Source organism: Leucoraja erinacea, chromosome 10 (assembly GCF_028641065.1).
Source record: "Leucoraja erinacea ecotype New England chromosome 10, Leri_hhj_1, whole genome shotgun sequence".
NCBI classification, from domain to species: domain Eukaryota; kingdom Metazoa; phylum Chordata; class Chondrichthyes; order Rajiformes; family Rajidae; genus Leucoraja; species Leucoraja erinaceus.
In genome coordinates this window covers 28,766,159-28,787,473 of record NC_073386.1, presented here as the reverse complement: position 1 = coordinate 28,787,473, position 21,315 = coordinate 28,766,159, and the positions used below count along the sequence as shown (strand labels likewise).

Sequence of the window (21,315 nt, the reverse complement as noted above, 5' to 3'; positions counted from 1 at the left end):
TAGAATTGTATCAACACATATTAGCCACACAAGGTCTTATATATGCCGTTGGTCATCTGCTTACTCTACAATATAACAAATAGGAAATACCTAGGCTTGTTATTTATTACCCCATGGAGCTTCAAACAACTAAAAGATGGGGAATTAGGGCCCCGTAAAAATTCTAATCCATAAAACTCATATAAAAAGGCTATGATAGTTCAGAAATACTGAAGGTGTGGTATCCGACCCGCTCATTATTCTGGAATTTGATATGGTCTACATTACAAATGGGGCATAAGGGGCTGGGGTCTATACTGTGGACCAGATACGTGGAGGGAGCCAGGATAGGAGTCCAGAATACTAAGAGTCAGGAATGTGGATAGGTTTGAGCTGGAGCTGGGGACCAGAGGCTTGTAGATTTCCTGCTCCCTTTAAACTCATCTTTCTTACTAGAAAGTTTATAGTACTATTCTGTAATATGTTAAAAAAAAAAGTTATTTTTGAATACAAATGTAAAATCTATCCACATAATCTATCAGTCAACACAAGCAAAATCCCCAAAATGGTGGAGTTTCATAGTTTTACTGTAGTGAATGTGAAAAAAGTAATTATTTAGTTTACAATTAAAGTTTTTAATTCTCTAGAAGATGGGAAAACAAATACTGGCAAAAGATATACTGGGAATAAATTAAGCAAAGGAATATCCTTGGACTACAGCCCAACAACTCCTTGAAGCTGTTTTGATGTGGATTGAGGCATGTCCCTCAACGATTTAACAGACCCAATATGATAAAGAGCTTAACTCTGAAAATATGGAGTACAGACTCACAGGAGCTCAATCGTTGGGTAAGTGAGGAGTTCTTGTTCCTTGACTCTGCCACTCTGCTGCTCCCGAGTTAGATTTCAGGAATCATGGGGCTTTGACGTTGAATTACCATTTAAGGCAATTCCTGGTATTATTATTAAAAGCTGAACATATCTTGGTAGTTAAAGAAAAAAAACACTGGTGATTCAGAGCTGTTTGTCCATTACATTTGATCTCCAATGCAGTAATCCAGTGACTAGAAAGAAAGGAATGCTGGGTATGTTTATTGGACAATTCACTATGAGCAACACTTAACTGTTTTGTGCTTGTATAAGACTTTGCTTGAGTCTCAGAAAAAAATACTGTGTCCAGTTTATCTCTACTTTCTGTTTTTTTACAGACAGTTGATTTTAATCAGTCAGGATGAACTCATTAGAGATTTAGTCCAAACTTAGACTAAATAAGTAAATTGTACTGAATTATGTGAGATGATACTGACTGCTCTGAACATCCAGCTCAATTAAAATTTGATCCAAAGTGGTTGGCAGGAGAATCATCTACATGATGCACTGTGGTAACTCACCAGGGTCCCTTCAACAAAACTTCAAATACCTGGCAGCAGGCTCATGAGAACAGCAATGTCTCTAATTTCCCCGTCAAGTCACATGTCATCTTGACTTGAAAATGCTGCCAGTCCTTTGTTATCATCGTGTTGATTTCAAAAAAAGAAAATCTTTCTTGACCAACCTTAATGAATGTTTGATGGGATACCTGAGAAAGCAAACAACGGTAAAGTCATAGCTGTAATTTTATAGATTTCCAATAGCAAGAACATGGAGGATGTAATGGGATAAAGAGACAAATGGGATGCTAAGTTGTGCTAAAAACTAAAAATGCTTGAAACATTCAGTAGGTTTGATAGCACCCAGGGAAGGAAAAAAGGGTTAATGTTCTGAGCCAATGAACGTCGTCAGACCCGATAAATTGCATTCTTAGTATCTGCCGTATAAAGTATGAGAATTTAACGCTGGAAGGGAACAAGTGAAAAAGATAGGGAAATATCTCTAAAACCGGTACTGAACCGTGGTACTGTATACAATTTAAATCACCACGATAGAGATTCATAAAAAACCCCATCTATTGATGGTCCTGAACACATCATCAGTGATGGGTATAGCAGAGATTTTACAAGGTTGATACTGCAGAAGTGAGCTTATACGGAAAGGTGATAAAATGACCTTGAGGAAAGAACATTGAAGGATAATTTAAAATCTCTTAATTGTGAAAAGACTTTGATGGAGTGAAGACGGAGGGAATCTTCCCATTCATAGGCAAGAAAATCAGTGTATGGTCATCGCCAAGTAATCCAGTGGGATCTTCTGTGGAAATATATTTATCCACATAATAACGATAACGTGTAACCTACCACGGCAAACAAAGGCGTGGCTGAGGAGATGGCCAGTTTAGAAACAAAGGCCGAGAGAAGGGAAAGTGTTTCACTAATAGGTGCACGAGGTTGTGTCCTATGAAAATCAATATGCTCACATTTGGGGAATAAGCAATAACGTTAATATTTATTTCAAGGTGGCGAACTTACTGATGACTTTAGATTTCACATTCAAATATCAAAAGCGTTCTAACGGTAGCCTTCCCGTTGCATTGAGCTGAACAAAGATTTGCAGGCGTGCAGCTCACACCCGGAAGCAGTCGTTCCTCGGGTGAGTTGTCAGGAGGCGGCCCGGCTGTGGACCAGGGGACGTGGAGGAGAGGAGGTCGCTCGGTGATTGTATTTGGACGACTGCATTTCCCGTTTACCGGCGGGTGAAGCTGCGTTGGCTCTCGACGTATGGTCATTAGCTATTTGGGATCGTTGGTCCAGAAGCTGCTGCGGATGAAGCCGAAGGTGGTGTTTGTGCTCGGCGGGCCAGGAGCCGGCAAAGGGACCCAGTGTACAAACATCGTCAAGGTGGGTGGGAGGCAGCTGGAGCCGGAGGGAGGGAGGGAGGGAGGGATTGCAGTCACCCAGCCAGGAGAAGCTGAGGACTGCTGAACGCTGGGTATAGCTGCTGACAGACTGGTCGAGGAACCGGTCTGATCTCGCGGTGCCTCGGCCGTCAAAGATAACCCGAGGTCGGTGCGAGCCTGCAGTACTTTTTAAGGCCCATGCCAGTCATCTCACCAGTTCGGATCCCAATTGTGTGGGCTGCTAGATTTTATTTTAATCACAACATTTGCCTTATACAAGTTACAAACTGGCTTACATTTTCGAGACGAAATAGCAAGTTCGTGTGTGACTGGATTGATTGTTTTTGAGGAAGTAACTAGGCAGGTTACTTATGGTTTTGGCAGGTATTTGTACGGTGTACACACGTGGCAGGCTGGTCAAAAAGTGAAAGTCCATGAGATCCTTGGGAGTGTCAGATTATATCTAGAAATGGCTCCGTGCCAGGAAGCAGGAGGTAGTTGACCTGTGTTTTTATTAGGCTATTTACCTGTGGGACACTAAAAGCCTCTTGTTGATCTTAATGATACAGACTTAAAATTAGGTGGAACTGATAAGGTTTGAAGATACTGCAAAACTTGCTGAACAGAAAAAAGGAGAGAAAGCATTAAATACTCAGCAGGTCAGGCAATATTTGTGGAGAGTTTCAGAGTTATGGCGTTTCATCAGACGATTTATTTTTAATCACCATTGCCTGTATTTAAGTCAATGTCTGTACACAGATGCTATCTGATCTGCTGAGCATTACTAGGAATTCAAAGATATATAGCATTTTATGTTTCCTTGCTTTTCATTCTTGATTGTGTGATTTTGACTGAGGAGAAACGCTTTTGACTGCAGGAGAATATAGAAGGTGTGGTCATTTTTGGTAATGCGTTGGGAGAGGTGTAACAGGGTGAATAAATGTGCAATAAATGTGTGAATGCCCAGTAGTTTAGCCATTTGCAAGGACCCTATTGTGTACATCCACAGATTGTTACACATAGCATAATAGGTCAATAAGAAGATTAAAAAGGCTGTTTTAAAAAAGAAATTGCCGAAGCAGTGAGCGTGTAAGGACAGGGATGTTTGAGTAGAATTACATGCACAGCCGGAAAGATCTGCAGCACAAGCAGAGGTATGGGCATGCAGCACAGGACTGGGCCCCAATTTTCTCCATGCTACCAAGTGGCCCATATCCCTCCAGCCCTTTCCAATCCATGTATCTGTCCAAGTGTCTTTTAGATGTCATAATTGTACCTGCCTCGTGTACTTCCTGTGGCAGCTTGTTCTTTACATGCATCATCCTCCATGTGCAAAAATATTGTCCCTCGGCCCCTTGTTTATCTTTCATCTCTCACCTAAAATTTCTGCCCTCTTTTTTTAGAGCCCCCTCCCTGGGAAAAAAGACTGTTTGGCTGTTCATGTTATCCATGTCCCTCATAATTTTATTAACTTGCACAAGTTCACTCCTCAGCCTCCTATATTCCAGAGAACAAGGGCCCAGTATCTCCTCATAATTCAAACAGCCCAGACCTAGGAGCATCCTCATAAATGTACTTTGAACCATTTCCACTTTAGTGGCATATTTCCCACACCAGGGTGACAAGAACTGTGCACAGTACTCCAAACAGTTTTTTTGCCACCACATGACAAGAAAAATATGATTGTACTGGAGGAATTTTAAAGGATACTAGACTAAGTGCAAACCCGTTGGGTCTGCTCCCCCAACACAAGATTCCACCACTCACCCGTTCCCCCAACGCAAGCTGTTCCCCCAATGCAATATGGCACCACTCACACATAGCTTCCAACTGCGCAGGTGCGGCTCATTTCTCCTCATCCCCCAGCACTCCTTCCTCCTCCTCTTCACCCTCCCTCTTCAATCCCTAGAGAGAGGAGGGGTGGAGAGGGAGGGGGATGTGGTGGGAGAGGGGGGGGGGGGGGGGGTGGGGTAGACGGGGGGGGGGATGGGGTGTAGAGAGGGAGGGGAAAGTAGAGACGGGAGGGGGAAGGGGGTGGAGAGGGCGAGAGAGGGGGTAGAGAGGGTGGGAGTGAGGGTAGATAGGGAGGGGGCATCTCCCTCCACCCCTCCCCCCATCTCACTCTACCTCCCCACTCCCCACCCCATCTCCTTCCTAATTTCCCTCATCCTCCCCAAACTCCCATTCCCTGCCCCAGGACCTACCCAGGTCGTAGAGCAGCGCCAGGGCCTGGAACTCAGCCTGGTTCTTGTACTCGGCCCGTCCCTGGCTGTAGATTCCAGCTGTCAGCTCGGCCGCCACCTGGTCTATAGTGTAGGCTACAACTTCATCCCGTAATGGGTGGATTTTCGGGCTGTTCTTAAAATGTTTATCGCCTCGATGGGGAAAATGTGAGTAGAATGTGTGAAAATGGGAAAGCTGTGGCCTAGCGTTTGGAAGAAAATAGGAATTAACTAGATTGTGCCCAGATGACTGACACACACACGCACGCACGCACGCGCACACGGAGTTTTAGTAATATAGATTTGTAGCAGACTAGGTAATATTAGGCATGCTGAACAATTGACTAGAAGTTTTTTTTTTGTTTGGAACACAGAAGGCTGATGACATATTTAATCACGGAGTATAAATTTGATGGGCCTAGTAATAGGAAAGACATTCCTCTTAGAGAGGAGAAAAATCAGGGAGATATATATTTAAAGAAATTGGTAGAAGAATTAGAGGGGAGATGAGGAAAAGTTATTTTACCCAGAGGATGGAAGTGGTCTGAAACTCGGTCCTTGAAAGAGTAAGAATGGTACAAACCCTCATCACATTTAAAAGTTACATGGATACTTGAAAACCCCCAGCCTGAAGAGCTGCAGACCAAATAGAAACGTATAAAATTATAAGGAGGGTAGATGGTAAGAATATTTCTCCATTTGGTGGGAGTGTTTAAAACAGGAGGTGTAAAAAAGGGTGTAAATTAAGGGCCTGTCCCACTTAGGCGATTTCTTAAGGCGACTACAGGCGACTAGGCTGTCGCCGGCGTGTCGCCTGTATGGTCACGAGTAGTCTCCTCAGTCATAGCGTCTTTCTGGTCGCTGCAGGATTTTCAACGTGTTGAACATTTTTCGGAGACGGTCGGCGACAGTGGGTTTGACGCCAATGAGCGTAGCTTGACTTCTCCTGATGTAGGTGCTGTCGTATTTGTCGCCAGGTTAACGTAGGTTGTCGCCAGGTGATGTAGGTTGTCGCTGGTGCTGACTTCAGTTTTTTGTTTTTGTTAAAGTAATGATTCTATTTCATATTTTATGGCGAAGAGAGGGTCCAGTCGCCGTTTTTTTGGCGACCTGCTGTGACTATGACAGTCGCCTAAAAATAGTCAAAATGGGACAGGCTCTTTCGGAAGCATCTTGATAAACACCTGAATAGCCAAGTCATAGGTAGGTGAGGTAGGTGAGGACAAACGTATAATGGCTGGCTTAACCTGTTTCTGGCCTGAAGAATTCTATACACAACTATGAACTGTAATTAGACAAAATACTGGAGGAAACTCAGCGGGTGAGGCAGCATCTATGGAGAGACGGAAATAGGCAACGTTTCAGGCCATAGGTGCTGAGTTACCTGCTGAGTTTCCCCAACATTTTTGTCTAACTTCGATTTTCCAGCAGCTACAGTTCCTTCTTAAACATGAGCTGTAATTAAACTGGTTAGCTTTTTTTTTCCCCCTCAGTTTAGATGCCTTCTTTGTGTTGAACTTTTTAATTACTTTTTTGAATGTTTGAACGTGAAAGCGTTGTCACTATTCTCACATTTTCATTCAGCAGTTCTTTTGAAATCACGTGTTTGCATTGTATCTGCACCATTAATTATTATTATTTTAGGTAGAATTTTGTTGACTTGTTTTCCAATTTATGAAAATTGAGCAGTGATTTTGCAAGTTGTTGGTAAGATCTGTCTTTCAGCTGGATGGATGAAATATGCCTATTTAAAAAAATAGTTATCTGTGATTGCATATTCATTTTCCGAACTTAAACATACTAAGAGTACTAGAATTTTTTTTTTTTTTAATGATTAATTTCATGTTCCCATCAATTAATTTGTGTATTAATTAAGAAATCCTTGTGCCCTTATCAGACATAGTTAATTGACCAGCTAAATTCAGTTCGCATTTCTGCAGAAAGATAGTTAGTATGAGTCAAGGAAGAGAAGTATTTGAGAGTACTTTATTGAAATTTTAGAGAATTAAAGTAGCAAAGTTAATAATTTGGAACTACTGCATTTAATGTAACGTTTAAAATTCTACCTCAAAGTAACATTAACATTTGATATTATTACAATACTTGTTTTTCACTTGGCTCTACAGGGTAGCAAACCTCACAGGTTTGATCGACTGTTTATTGAAATGGATGTTCAGATCAGATGAGTAGAACCTTATAATGAAAATATAAAGATTAGGTTTATTATTGTCATGTGTACCGAGGTACAGTGAAAAGCTTTGTTTTGTATGTTATCCAATCAGATCAGGTAATGCAATATTTAAATACAATCAAGTCAAACTCGAGTACAATAGGAGGAGCAAAGGAGGAATATACAGAATACAGGCCTCCCCATTGTGGCACACCAATTCTGTAGGCAAAGTCCAATGTCAGCAATGGGATGGAGGTGAATCAGACAGTACCCTAGCTTATGGACAATCTATTTAGAAGCCTGAAAACTGAGGGTATAAAGCTGTTCCTAAGTCTGGTGATTGGCACTTTCAAGCTTCAGTATCTTCTGCCCAAAGGGAGTGGATTGAAAACGGAATGACTGGTGTGGGATAAGGTTTTGATTACGTAGGCTGGTTTTCCGAGCCAGTGTGAAATATGATGGAGTCAATGGTGGGGTGTCTGGTCTGTCTGATGGACTGGGCTACATCCACAACTCTCTTCAATTTATTGCAGTCTTGGGCAGAGGTGTGCCCAAACCAAGTTGCGAAGCAACTCGGCAATATGATAAATGTACATGAGGAATTTAAATACAGAGATATTTTAGTCCTCACTTCGTAACACAATTATCCTTGTTCTCTAATTCTGCTTGATTTAACTACAACCATGTAATCACTGCTGCCTATGTGGAACACCCATAGAGGTTGTTTGTATTATTAATTGAAACTGATTCATTTTAATGACAAACTAAAGTTATATCTAAACATTCATACAAAGTGCTGTTGTGAGTAAATTTTGGGCCACAACTGAATCATGGGTGTGGCACGTATTAGACTTTTATGCCTTTCGTTGTCGTAATGCTTGTGAGTTTTGCAATGTTTCCAGCACATATAATCCAGCTAATCTCAGTTATGTTTACCTCATCTCAAAATTGCATAAATTATTAACTGTAATTCATAAATTCTAGGAGCAGAGGATTTGGCCCACCAAATCTACCATGTCATTCAATCATGGCTGATCTATCTTTCCCTCTTTCCCTCTCAACCCCATTCTCCTGCCTTCTCCCCATAACCCTGGTCACCCCTACTAATCAAGAATCTGTCGATCTCCGCCTTGAAAATATCCATTGAAGTCTTCCACAGCAAATCTGTGGCAATGAATTCCACAGATTCAACACCCTCTGAGGAAAGAGATTCCTCCCCACCTCATTTCTCGAGGAGCGTCTATTTATTCTGAAGCTATGGCCTCTGGTCCTAGACTCTCCCACCAGTGCAAACATTCCAAATTCACTATATCCAGGCCTTTCACTATTCGGTAAGTTTCAATGAGGCCCCCCCCCTCATCTTTCTAAACTCCAGTATCCAGTGTCTTCCGACGCTCATCGTATGTTAACCCAATCATTCCTGGGATAATTCTTGTAAACCTCCAAAGGCAGCACGTTCTTCCTCAGATATGGGGCCCAAAACTGCTCACAATACTTCAAATGCGGGGTGACCAGTACCTTATAAAGCCTCAGCATTACACCCTGTTTTTGTGTTCTGCCCCTCTCAAAATACATGCTAACATAACATTTGACTTCTCTACCACCTATTCGACTTGCAAATTAACCTTTTTGGGAATTCTGCACCAGCATCCTAAGTCACTTTGCACCTCTGATTTCTGAATTCTCTCCCCATTTAGAAAATAGACTACGACTTTTTTTCTTCTACCAAAATGCATGGCTCCACACTTTGCTGCGCGGTATTCCATCTGCTACTTCTTAGCCCACTCTCTTAACCTGTCCGAGTCCTTTTGCGGAGTCCCTGCTTTCTCTACATTACCTGCCCCTTCATCTATCTTCGTAACAGCTGCAAACCTGGACACAAAGTCTACAATTTCCTCATCCAAATCAATGACATACATTGTGAAGATTAGCGGCCCCAAAGCACCGACCACTGAGGAACACTGCTAGTCACCGGCAGCCAGCCAGAAAAGGCCCCCTTTTTTGCCACTCTGTCTTCTGCTGTCCAGCCAACCTGCTATCCATGCTAGTAACTTCCCTCTGAATGGAAATTACCGGTAATTCAGTACCTTTCTTTAATGTTCACCAGAAATATGGATATACTCACATCTCTGCTGGTGATCTACTTCGTGCGGAGCGAAACAAAGAAGGCACTCAATATGGAGAACTTATTGACATTCACATAAAGGAAGGAAAAATTGTACCAGTGGAAATAACTATTAATCTCCTTAAAAGGGTAAGACAACTTTCATCATCCTCTAGAAGGGTAAAGTTTCTGTGTTCGCACTTCCTAAAATCATTTTAAATTACCATATTGTGGATTTTACAGGAGCCTTGGAAGAATGTTTGCAGAAAATTTGCAGCATTTGTCTTTAATTACATGGCAGATTAGTTGGTGTACTGTGATGGAGTTTGCTTTGCTAAGTGTCCTGTCCAAAATCGGTTTCGAGAAGGTTATCCCAAAGTATATTGCGACTGAAATAACAATTAAAAGCATTTTTACTTTGTTGGATACATATGGTGCAGCCCATTTGTAATATCTACATATTAAAACAATTACTATCTTTTGGGAGTGTATAACATTAATTGCTTGATTCTGGTTGTGGGGTGCTTTGCAGTTTTTCCTGACATTGAAGTCATTTGGAGGCTATCTCTGGCATACGTCAAATTGATTGAGCAGTAAATATATTGAAGAATCATTGCGGTTAAACCTAAAAGAAGCATAATTTACAGCTAATATTAAAAAAAATTGCAGTAGGAATTCAAAATGAGAAATAAGATAAACTGAAGTCTGACATAGCACGTACTTTAAAAAAAAATAAATGCTGTCATTTTAAAAATCCACTATGTTCTGAAATGAGGAATTGGAATTCACAAATATTTTATAAGGACCAAAAAAATATTGTAAGTTGTAATTTATGTTTAGTGCACCATTATTTAGCAATGTTACAAAATTTTGAGATTTTAAAATTCAAGTCTGCAATTTATCCCATCAGATAAAGCATAAAAAGAAGTTTAATTTGACACCTAATTCACTTTCATATCTCAAGTATTAAAAAAAATATGGCTATTTACATACTCGGAAATTAGCATCTTGTTTCTTATTGATTTTCTATGGACATAACAAAAAATCTGTGATCGTGGACAGTCAAAAGCCCATAACTATTTTAAAAATTAAGAGAACTGAATGAAATTTTCAGTTATCATAGATTGAAGCATTCTGAAACAAATATAAAACAATCTTACTTGGATGACCTGAAATTAAAGCATATAATTAGTTAGTTACCCAATTGTAGCTAATTCCAGACTTCAATTACTAGATCTAAACATCGATCCATTCTTAAGAAAAGATTAACATTTTAAATAGCCTAAGTGTCCAAATAACATTCACAAAGAATTCACAATAAAACATGATTTTTAAATCTCATTTACATTAATTTATAGGCCAAATGGAAGGAATTTAGTGTTCAATTGCTGTAAATTAATGGCCATTTAAATCAGCTTTCGAGTGGGATCCTGTGGAACGCGCTGGTTTAGAACTTTCACATTGCGGTAGATTTGTGCTCCAAATGCCCAGAAAAATACTGCGGGATTTAATAGGGCCCCAAATTAGCTACTCGCAACATAAAACTTTGTATAAAGGGATCTTAAGAAGCCCTTTTTAATGTAAAAATAAACAACCAACCTTCCGTTGTCCCCTGTATGAGATCCGGCCTGTTGTCGGCAGTCGCGGGTTTAGAGGTTATTTTTTAACTTACTATAATGATTAAATAAACCCGTAAAATGTAAAAATAGCTCCAGCGAGCGAAACTCGAAGCGATTTTTCGTCAGCAACTTAGTAGGCTGAACAAGCTCGATTTGAACAGCCTAGGGAAAATCGCGTTTTAAACCCGCCCCCCTCTGAACGGCGCCATAATCGCACACACGGGCTGGGACAGATCTTCAGCGACGCTTACGGTAGGTTTTGCAACATACCTACATTATTGTCTTGAAAATAATTTGAAAATACAAAAATATTTTTGAGGTCACTGTTCTTCTTTGAATCAAAATTAAGCACAAAACTACAATTTGTGGAAATATGTTGATTGATTGACCTCAATTTGAGCGTCCAGAATACTGATGTAGTTTGCTTTTGCAATAATTCATATTTGCTGGTTTACACCCATCATTGTTTTGTATAGGGCTTAAAGAGTTCTGTGAAAAGATGAGCGAGCTCATGAAAGGCACAGTATCCAAAGTACATAATTATGCTTTGGCTCTTGCTATCCTGTCCATGTCCCAAAACGTAGCCCAAAAAATTATGGTGAATATAAATATGCTGTTCATTTTATCTGGAAAATGTTTGTATTGCATTTCTGGCTTATTTTGCAGGCAATGGATGACACAATGGCTAAAGATGCGGCAAAGAACAAGTTTCTTATTGATGGATTTCCCAGAAATACAGACAATCTTGAAGGCTGGAACAAGTTTATGGATAATAATGCTGATGTAAAATTTGTCCTTTTCTTTGACTGTAACAATGAGGTAACTGAATAGTTATTGGAAAGAAATGATCCTGGTGGTGATTGTTTATCAATGGATGAATGCATAAATGATCTCTGCAGCATTTTTCTGCCTGTTCCCTTGATTCTTATTAAAATAATAGCCGAATTCTACATTGTGAATTTAGCAAGGTGTTGCAGGTGCTGTTAATCTGGAATAAAACATTGAAAACGTTGGAAATACACTACACACCAAGTACCATTTTTTAAATATCAAGCGACATTTTTGGACAGAGGCACAGTGATGATTGTTCAGGCAGAGAGGACTGTTCATTGAACTTTTGTAACTTTAACAGCGCCAAAAACATGGCGACACTTGTGTACTGCCTAGGTGAGGTTTGCTATATGATTTTACCAGTATGTATGCAAAACAAAGCATTTCACTGTACCTAGGTACAGGTGACAATAAAGTATCATTGATTACTAGATTTACCCTGACTGATATTTGGTCCACTTGGACTGGCTTATTGCCCAGAACAATGTCCAAATAGGTCTAAACCATTGGTTGAGAACATTCTCCAGAAAACCTACAGAAATTCCCCCCTCTTTGTCCGAAGCTTTTGCTTTTCCTGTGTATAATTGCATAGTAAGGGACCACCATTACATTGTGGCTTTTACGCAGCCTTGCAATTTCTCTGCAAATGTGCTCCTCAATACCCTTCCCAATATGTTGCAACCTGTAGAATAGCTGCAGTTGTGTAATTGTACCTCTGCTTTAAACTTATAAATACCGGTAAATAAATTCTGATCATGATCAATTTAGAACATCCTCTCTCTCCTGTAGTATGTTCTTTTTAAGCAATGTTTGTCTCTCTTTGTTCAGTGGTTTATATCCAGGAATAATTATAATTCATTAAATTGCCTTCTATTTAGTCATGTCTTTGTTATGCATTGACACTGCACTGTAATGGTGTTATTTGTATCTGCAGACTGGTTAGTACACTTAATAAGTGCATTGTAAAACAATTGTGGAATTTCTGGTATTCTCTCTGTCTGGTTCTATCGACAAATTTCTTATTGTTCAGTTTGTCTTTCCCAATCCCCTTTGCAACTATTCCCCTCTTAAAGCGACCTTCCATTGCTTCAATCCACGCCTTCTAAGTTGGAACCTCAGCCATTGTCCAGCGAATGTTCTTATAAGGTCTTTGAAACCCCAACAATAGATGACTAATTTGTTGGGCCTCTACTGGTTCCATCTCTTCATGTTCTTGTCCCAGTGTCCCAGGAATCTAAGGTTCCCTTAGTGCACAATCCTTACACGGTTATCTGGCACTTCTTTGAGGTCCATATGGATTTGGAATGAATTGCCCTGGTTTCTTGTTCTGAAATTCAGTACCTTTTACCTCGCCCAGAAATTTACATTCCTCGCATTTGAGGAGGATTTACGTCAAGTTACATTGTTTTAATATGTTGACAATTGCTTAATCTCTTGTTCATTGTTCAGATGTATGTACACTGCTTCTAATTTTAAAAAAAATCACAAAATTAAATGAAATTGAAATTGGATATTGTCATTAAAATGTTTTGAAACTTATTTCATTGAAATAGATTAATATTAAATTGAACAAAACAAATATTTTCAGTATCACTGTGTAGCATGTACATATATGAGTTCAAATCCAGAACACTTTGTACTTTAAACATTGACTCTAAGCCAGGACTTTTTCCACTGTGTTCACCAACCTGCAATTGACCACTCTTTACAGTAGCTGGAAGGAAAAATAGATAGCAAGCAAAGAATTAGAAAGATGGCTTCCCCGTTTTTTAAGTTCTTCCCTCATTTTAATCTTTCTCAGCATTCTGTATTACAGGAAATTAATCCTAAATTCTTTTGTTTGCAAAGACATGCGTGGAACGCTGCCTTGAACGAGGAAAAGGTAGTGGAAGAACAGATGACAATGTCTCAAGTCTGCAGAAAAGGTAGACATGAAATTAATTTCATAAACATTGAATTGTATCAAGGGAATTTGGCTAATTTTATCCATGTTTGTTTTTTTTGTTTTTTAATATCTTACTGTGCTATTCGTATCTATTTATTGTATCTCCTTCAGAATTCAGACATATTTGCAGTCTACAAAACCCATTATCGATCTATATGCAAAAGAAGGAAAAGTAAGAAGAGTTGATGGAGCAAAAAGTGTTGATGAGGTGTGTAATGTACAATCGGGGCCAAAACTTTCATGCAATCACCTTGATATGGAACAAGTATTGTAAATATTTATGACGAAACCTTGATATCGTTCGTCAAACAGCTGACCACTCCATATTATGTCCCGTTTTTTGGATTGTATCAGACTCTTTTAGAAAAAAAAACACATCAGAAATTGATTCCTTAAGATTATAATTCTGCCATTGTTCTTGGTATTCGAGCAGCCATTACAAGGCACTTTATTGTTCTTTTTTGACATGAGATAACCAAGTAGTAAACAACTAAAACTATGTTGAGGCAGCAGGTTCCCTTCCCTGAAGAACAATGAGCCACTCAAATCTTGAACGCGTGGTAACTTTCCAATTGCTAGAGCATAGGATTGAAATTTGGTGATAAATGTATCAACTTTTTAAGCAGCAATTTTAAATTCATATCTTATCTGTTGCTATCCAGTCAACATACAAAGAATAAAACAAAATCTAACATCTTTCTTGGATTCGGAGTCCATTTGCGCTGAATTACTTTGCGAACAGGACATAAATGTGGCTGTTGACTGCAAAATTTTAAAATAAAAGTGTTTTTATGTTGCTTTGAAAATAATCCTTGATTTAAAAAAAAACTTTGAATATACTAATAGTTATTTTCTATGGAAAAATCCATGTAGGGGAAATCCTATGTTGCATATGGTTGATAGGTAATATTTGAAAATGTTCTTTGTCAGTTTCAAAAACATTTTGTCCTTCTTTTCAGGTTTTTGTTGAGGTCCAGAAAATCTTTGATGCTGAAAATGGGATTGAAAATGTTTGATGATCTACAAATCTAGTGTTTTCCTTAGCTGGAATAACTATTATATACTTTTCTTTGTTTTTTTTACGTTAATGGTTTTTTTTTGAGTGCACGTTTAGTGCACTCATTACTTTTGTAAGATATTTTTTGTTAAGTGCAATGAAGACGGGCTACAACTAGAACTCCTTGTATGTGGAATAGAAATATTAATTTGAAACATGTCCTTGCTTAAGGATATATCTAAATGCTCTTGTGGCTGATTTTTTTCATACCAAATGTTTAATTTTTAACATGAAGCTGGTGCACACTTGCATATTTTCAAATTAACTTGTGCAATTTAATTGGATTAGTAAATATCAGCTTATACCGTATTTGTAAATCTAAAAGCAAATTGACCGGAATTAAAGCAATACATAGTGATGTATTGTTAAATAATATTGTTCATGAATCCTTAATATTTTTTTATGGAGCAGCAACTAAATTAGAAAAAGTTTTCTTTGAAACTATGTTTGCACTTGTTCATTTTGTTTGTGTACATGTAAAAACAATTCATGCTATAGAATATTTAATGTGCAAAAAGTTTAAAACCTGTATTTTTAATGCACTTTGCAGTATAGTATCCCACAGGATTAATATTTTTAAAGTGAATCGGGCTGATTCTGGAATAGGTAGCCGAGAAACTGCTACAGGCCAATATTATGTATGTTGTGTTTAAAGATGACTTTCAAGAATTAGTAGATCTGGAAGTGCATTGATGTAACCAGAGTTTTTCTCACCAAAGTCGTGCAACAAACCATTTTTTGGTGTTAATAACAATAATGGGCATTTTTGTATCATTCTGGAACTTTAATAGTACATTTCCAGTACAAGTCACCATTGAGTCTCAAACCAATTTCTGCAATGCTCCCAGAGCAGCAGTTCCTTTGGAGCTTTGCAAGGGAATTTGGACAATTGTCCAGTGAGAGGCCATTGGTGGATACTTCATTCACCAGACAATAAGTTCTTCCCAACATATCTTTCACAGTTTTCCCCTACATCCCAACCCCACAATGGAAATTCTGATTTCCATTTTCTAGTGTTTGCCTCATTGCTGGCCCTGACCACATCACTGACCTTCCACCTTTCCCTTTCCATTATATATGAAATATCTAATGACTAATTCCAGTGGTAGCAAGGTGGGGCCACAACTGAAACAATGGTGAGCACCCTGCTGCATTGCCCATCTAGTGCAGTTGTAATAAACAATGATCATTTTGCACTAAGTAAATTTAAAGGACATTGAAGGATGCTTTCTAAAATCGAGCCAGGTTGAATGCTTCTGGTTAGATTGTAAATGCTGGAAACATCGAGCAGTTCAGTCAGCAGTGTAAGGTGACAGGATTTGCATTCCTATTCTGTGAGATCAGTCCCCCTAATGATTTATCTTTCTTTGCATTTAACGGATGCTGATATATTCAGCACATCATTAATTCTTGAGTTTGAGCCTATCATGACCAATTGTTTTACTTCAATCTCTAATTCCAATCTTTCTGATCTGAACATTGAATTCTGAGAACTTTATCCCTTTATTCAAGATGAGAATTGACCAGAATACTTTCATTTAATTTGATTGCGAGAGTTTCTGCTTTGGCGCGGTCTCTTATTGTTTTTTTCTTAATTAAAATCATACTTTTTTTTTCAATTATATTTGATAGCTATATTGCTGAAACATTATTAAAATCAGGGCTTTTGCTTATTGTGCAGCAAATACTGTTAAAAAACAAGGATAATTAATGGTGTACTGCCGACATGTATTTGGAAGTGCCAAGGCTTGGAAAATGCTCATACTCTGTATTTTATGATTTATAAGCCGATGTGATATTGAGTAATTACAATTCATTCCACTTATTTATCTCTGTCGGTATAACTGTACCTCACTACAGCATTGTTAGCTTTTTAAAACTGGTCACTTCTGACTATTTTACAATGAGACCATTTTCAGACCTTCAGCAACATCACATTTCAGTATAAAGGTATACTACCTTTGGATGTGGGGCCTTTTTGCTTCGTAGCACCGCAGATTAAAAAAAAATAAAGAAAAATTGATTGCTTGATTTGAATTTTTAATTCATAATTTTCGTTTATGCAGAAGTCATGTTGTAGCTTCTCTTAGCTTAAATCTGTAATTTTCTTTATGGACTATATTTATTTTTATATTCAGCTCCATGTATAGCCATACAGTATAGAAACAAGCTCTTCGTCCCAACGTGCTCATGCCCACCAAGGCGTCCCATCTATGCCAGTCCCTCTAAACATTGCCTATCCATGTACAGGTACCTGTCCAAATGTCTTTTAAATTTTGTTATTGTACCTGCCTCCCCTGACATCTTGTTCCATACAAAAACCACTCTCTGTGTAGAAAAAGTTTTCCCTGAGATTTCCCTATCAAATCTTTCCCCTTTCCCCTTAAACCTGTCCTCTGGTTCTTGATTCCTCTTCTCTGGGTATAAGACTCTGTTTTGTCATTCACCTAATCTCTTCCATATCTTCGATCCTTTCTTTATTTTTGTGCTCTTTGCTAGGGTTTTTCAGTGGAATATAATAACGTATCTGTTAGAATGCAGAGTTGATGGAGGCTTTTTCAGTGTTTCTTGCATCACACTGTTTTGTGGACTGTAAAGCATGTCGGGACGGTATGAAAAGGATGTGGGAGAAGCTGTATGAGTGCAATATTTTTGGTTGATGAGGGAAGCAGAGATTGTGCCTCCTCATTTGCACTTCAGTCACCTAGTTTGCAAAGTAGAATGGCAACTGATACTTTTCTCGCTGACATGGCAGCAGGATTTTGGAATTTGTAAATACTAAAATTGTAGTTTGCATGCTCTCCCTGTGACCTGCGTGGGGGTTTTCTACGGTATCTCCAGTTTCCTCCCACATTACGAAGATGTACTGGTTTGTAGGCTAATTGGCTTGGTAAAATTGTAAATTGTCCCTATTGTGTGTAGGGTGGTGTTAGTGTGTGGGGACCGCTGGTCGACATGAACTCCTTGGGTCAAAGGGCCTATTTCCACGCTTTATCTAAACTAAACTAAAACTAAAAGTAGGCTTCTTGGCCTTTATCCATCTCTGCAAATTGATAGAATAATTGCTGATTATCTCTTTATACTTATTTGATGCCTTTTGTGCCCATAAATCTATTGCCTTCTTAAATATATTTAGGGACTTAATCACGCAGCATTCCATGATATAGTATTCCACAGATTCACCACTATCAGTGAAGAAACATCTCATTCCTAAATGTCATGCTATATAACTTGATGTGACATCTTGTTCTAGGCCCTGCATACAGCCTTGAGTCGTGTTAATATTTTGAATGGTTCAATCGGGTCTTGTCATATTCTTTTGAACTCCAATAAATACAAGCCTAGGGCACCCAATCTATTCTCGCATGATTGTCTTGAATGAATGAATAAGTTGGCCAAATATGCACACATACAAGAATTTTGCCTTGGGGTTCCGGTCGCAAGTAACGACATGACATACAGTAACAATTCAGAAAGACACAAAACATGAAACATTCATAAAACATTACAGTTTAAACATGTGAATGAAATAAAATACCAGAGCAAAATGAGGCTACAGACTTTCGGTTACTGAAAGAGCTGCTACTGGTGGGGGGAAAAAAAGCTGTTTTTATGTCTGGCTGTGGCGGCTTTGACAGTCTGGAGTTGCCTTTCAGAGGGAAGCGCTTCAAAGAGTTTGTGGGCAGGATGAGAGGGGTCAAAGATGATCTTACCTGCTCGCTTCCTGGCCCTGGCAGTGTACAGTTCATCAATGGGGGTAAGGTTGCAGCCAACAACCTTTTCAGCACATCGGATGATTCGCTGCAGCCTCCAGATGTCGTGCTTGGTGGCTGAGCCAAAACAGACCAAGATGGCGAAGGTGAGGACATGCGCTACGATGGCCGTATAGAATTAGACCATCATTGCCAATGGCAGATTGTATTTCCTCAGCTGCCACAGGAAGTACATCCTCTGTTGGGCCTTTATGACTGTGGAGTCGATGGTGGCCCCCCATTTAAGGTCCTTGGCAATGATGGTTCCAAGCAAATTAAAAGACCACAGATGTGACTGGTGTTGTTGATGGTGAGTGGAGGGAGGGGAAGGGGGAGCTCTCCTAAAGTCAACATCAAATCCACTGTTTTAAGAGCATTGAGCTCCAGGTTGTTACGATGGCACCAGGACGCCAGCTGTGTCACTTCCTGTCTAGGTAGATTCCTCCCCATCCTGGATGAATCCAATCAGGGTTGTGTCCGCAAACTTGAGAAGCTTGACAGAGGAGTCTGTGGAGGTGCAGTCGTTGGTGTAGGGAGAGTAAAGGATTAGTTGGATTTCTTTGGGATGGAGGAGTTAAGGGATATGGAGAGAAGGCAGGAAGGGGATACTGATTGTGGATCATCAGCCATGATCAGGCTCGAAGGGCCAAATGGCCTACTCCTGCACCTATTGTCTATAAAGAAGAGGATAGCACGCAGCCTTGCGGTGCTCCGATGCTGCTGGTCCAGTCTCACATGCTGCTGAGATGTGCTTGCCCAGCCTCACATGCTGCTTTCTGTTTGTCAGGAAGTTGGTGACCCACTGATATGGGGTTCAGGCACATTCAACTTGGAGAGTTTGGAGTGTAGTAGCTCTGGCCCAATGGTGTTGAATGCAGAGCTAAAATCTACAAACAATATCCTTGCATAGGTCCCTGGGCGGTCTTGGTGCCGGAGGAGTGCAGGCCTACGTTGACTGCGTCATCCATCGATTTATTGGCCCAGTATGCAAACTGCAGTGGGTCCAGCAGGGGTTTGTGATATTTTTCAGCTTGGCCAGCACAAGTCTTTCAAGGGTCTTAATGACTGCAGAGGTCAGTGCGACAGGCCTGTAGTCTTTAAGACCAGTAATCCTTGTCTTTTTGGGTACAGGGACAATAGTGACTTTGAAGCAGGCAGGGACAGTACAGGGACTGGCTGAAAATGTCTAGTTCGGCACAGAGCTTGAGAGTAGACAGGGAAATATTGTCCGATCCTGAAAATATCCAGCTTTTCTTTCTTCTGAACAGCCTCTCCACCTCCTCAATTTCCATTGATAGTGATGGAGAAGTTGCCAGACTGATGTTGGGCAGCAAGGAGGGGGTGGGTGATGGACAATGGTCCAGTCTTTGCAGACTGGAGTCAGGCTGTAAGTAGGTGTGAAGTGGTGGTTCGGGAGGAGTGGATGGGGAAGGGTCATTCTTTGCAAAGAAGGATTCCTAGATTGGGAGAACAGAAGATAGACAATACTGTGATGTTGCTGCACCAATCCTGCTTAGTATAGACATTGGTGCAGGAGTAGGCCATACGGCCCTTCAAGCCAGCATTGCCATTCAATGTGATCATGGCTGATCATCCACAATCAGTTCCTGCCTTCTCCCCATATCTTCTGACTCCACTATCTTCAAGAGCCCTATCTAGCACTCCCTTGAAAATTTCCTGAGAACCAGCCTCCACCGCCCTCTGAGGCAGAGAATTCCACAGACTCACAACTTTGTGTGTGAAAAAGGGTTTCCTCATCTCTGTTCTAAATGGCTTGCCCCTTATTCTTCCACTGTGGCCCCTGGTTCTGCACTCCCCCAACATCAGGAACATGTTTCCTGCCTCTAGCGTGTCTAAACCCTTAATAAGCTTATTTGTTTCAATATGATACCCTCTCATCCTTCTAAATTCCAGAGTACACAAGCCCAGCCGCTCCAATCTCTCATCATAGAAACATAGAAATTAGGTGCAGGAGTAGGCCAATTGGCCCTTCGAGCCTGCACCGCCATTCAATATGATCATGGCTGATCATGCAACTCAGTATCCTGTACCTGCTTTCTCTCCATACCCTCTGATCCCCTTAGCCACAAGGGCCACATCTAACTCCCTCTTAAATATAGCCAATGAACTGGCCTCGACTACCCTCTGCGGCAGAGAGTTCCAGAGATTCACCACTCTCTGTGTGAAAAAAGTTCTTCTCATCATATGACAGTCCCACCATCCTGAGAATTAACCTTGTGAACCTATGCTGCACTCCCTCAATAGCAAGAATGTCCTTCCTCAAATTTGGAGACCAAAACTGCGCACAATACTCCAGGTGTGATCTCATTCGGGCTCTGTACAACTGCAGAAGGACCTCTTTACTCCTATACTCAACTCCTCTTGTTATGAAGGTCAATATACCATTCGCTTTCTTCACTGCCTGCTGCACCTGCATGCTTACTTTCATTGACTGATGAACAAGGACACCGAGATCCTGTTGTACTTCCCATTTTCCCAACTTGACATCATTTAGATAATAATCTTCCTTCCTGTTTTTGCTCCCAAAGTGGATAACCTCACATTTATCCACATCAAACTGCATCTGCCATGCATCTGCCCACTCACCCAACCGGTCCAATTCTCATAGCATCCTCCTCACAGTGCACACTGCCACCCAGCTTTGTGTCATCTGCAAATTTGCTAATGTTACTTGTAATCCCTTCATCTAAATCATTAAATTATATTGTAAATAGCTGCGGTCCCAACACTGAGCTTTGCAGTACCCCACTAGTCACTGCCTGCCATTCTGAAAGGGACCCATAACTCTTTGTTTCCTGATGGCCAACCAATTTTTTATCCATGTCAGCACTCTACCCCCAAT

At 40.1% G+C, this 21,315-nt stretch overlaps 2 protein-coding genes across 2 annotated transcripts in view; one reads left to right on the top strand and one right to left on the bottom strand.

The window, feature by feature from the left end:
- Window positions 1-2,517, bottom strand: part of stil (STIL centriolar assembly protein) — a 53,712-nt gene extending 51,195 nt beyond the window's left edge. The window contains exon 1 of the mRNA XM_055641822.1: window positions 1,371-2,517. The gene's annotated coding sequence lies outside the window, so the exon portion shown is untranslated. The remainder of the gene's footprint in view (window positions 1-1,370) is intronic.
- On the top strand, window positions 2,514-16,729 carry cmpk (cytidylate kinase). Its single transcript, XM_055641824.1, has 6 exons — window positions 2,514-2,753; window positions 9,252-9,398; window positions 11,534-11,686; window positions 13,547-13,623; window positions 13,755-13,851; window positions 14,603-16,729. Exons 1-6 carry the CDS (start codon window positions 2,634-2,636, stop codon window positions 14,657-14,659), a joined length of 651 nt encoding a protein of 216 aa, XP_055497799.1. The 5' UTR covers window positions 2,514-2,633; the 3' UTR covers window positions 14,660-16,729.
- Window positions 16,730-21,315: the final 4,586 nt, after the last annotated feature.

What these genes read in the sequence shown, in the direction of transcription:
- cmpk (XM_055641824.1), top strand. Translation starts at nt 2,634, where the DNA reads ATGGTCATTAGCTATTTGGGATCGTTGGTCCAGAAGCTGCTGCGGATG. An exon ending in CTATTAATCTCCTTAAAAGG is followed by an intron (nt 9,399 to 11,533) that starts GTAAGACAACTT and finishes CTTATTTTGCAG; the next exon opens with GCAATGGATGACACAATGGC. An exon ending in TCTTTGACTGTAACAATGAG is followed by an intron (nt 11,687 to 13,546) that starts GTAACTGAATAG and finishes TTGTTTGCAAAG; the next exon opens with ACATGCGTGGAACGCTGCCT.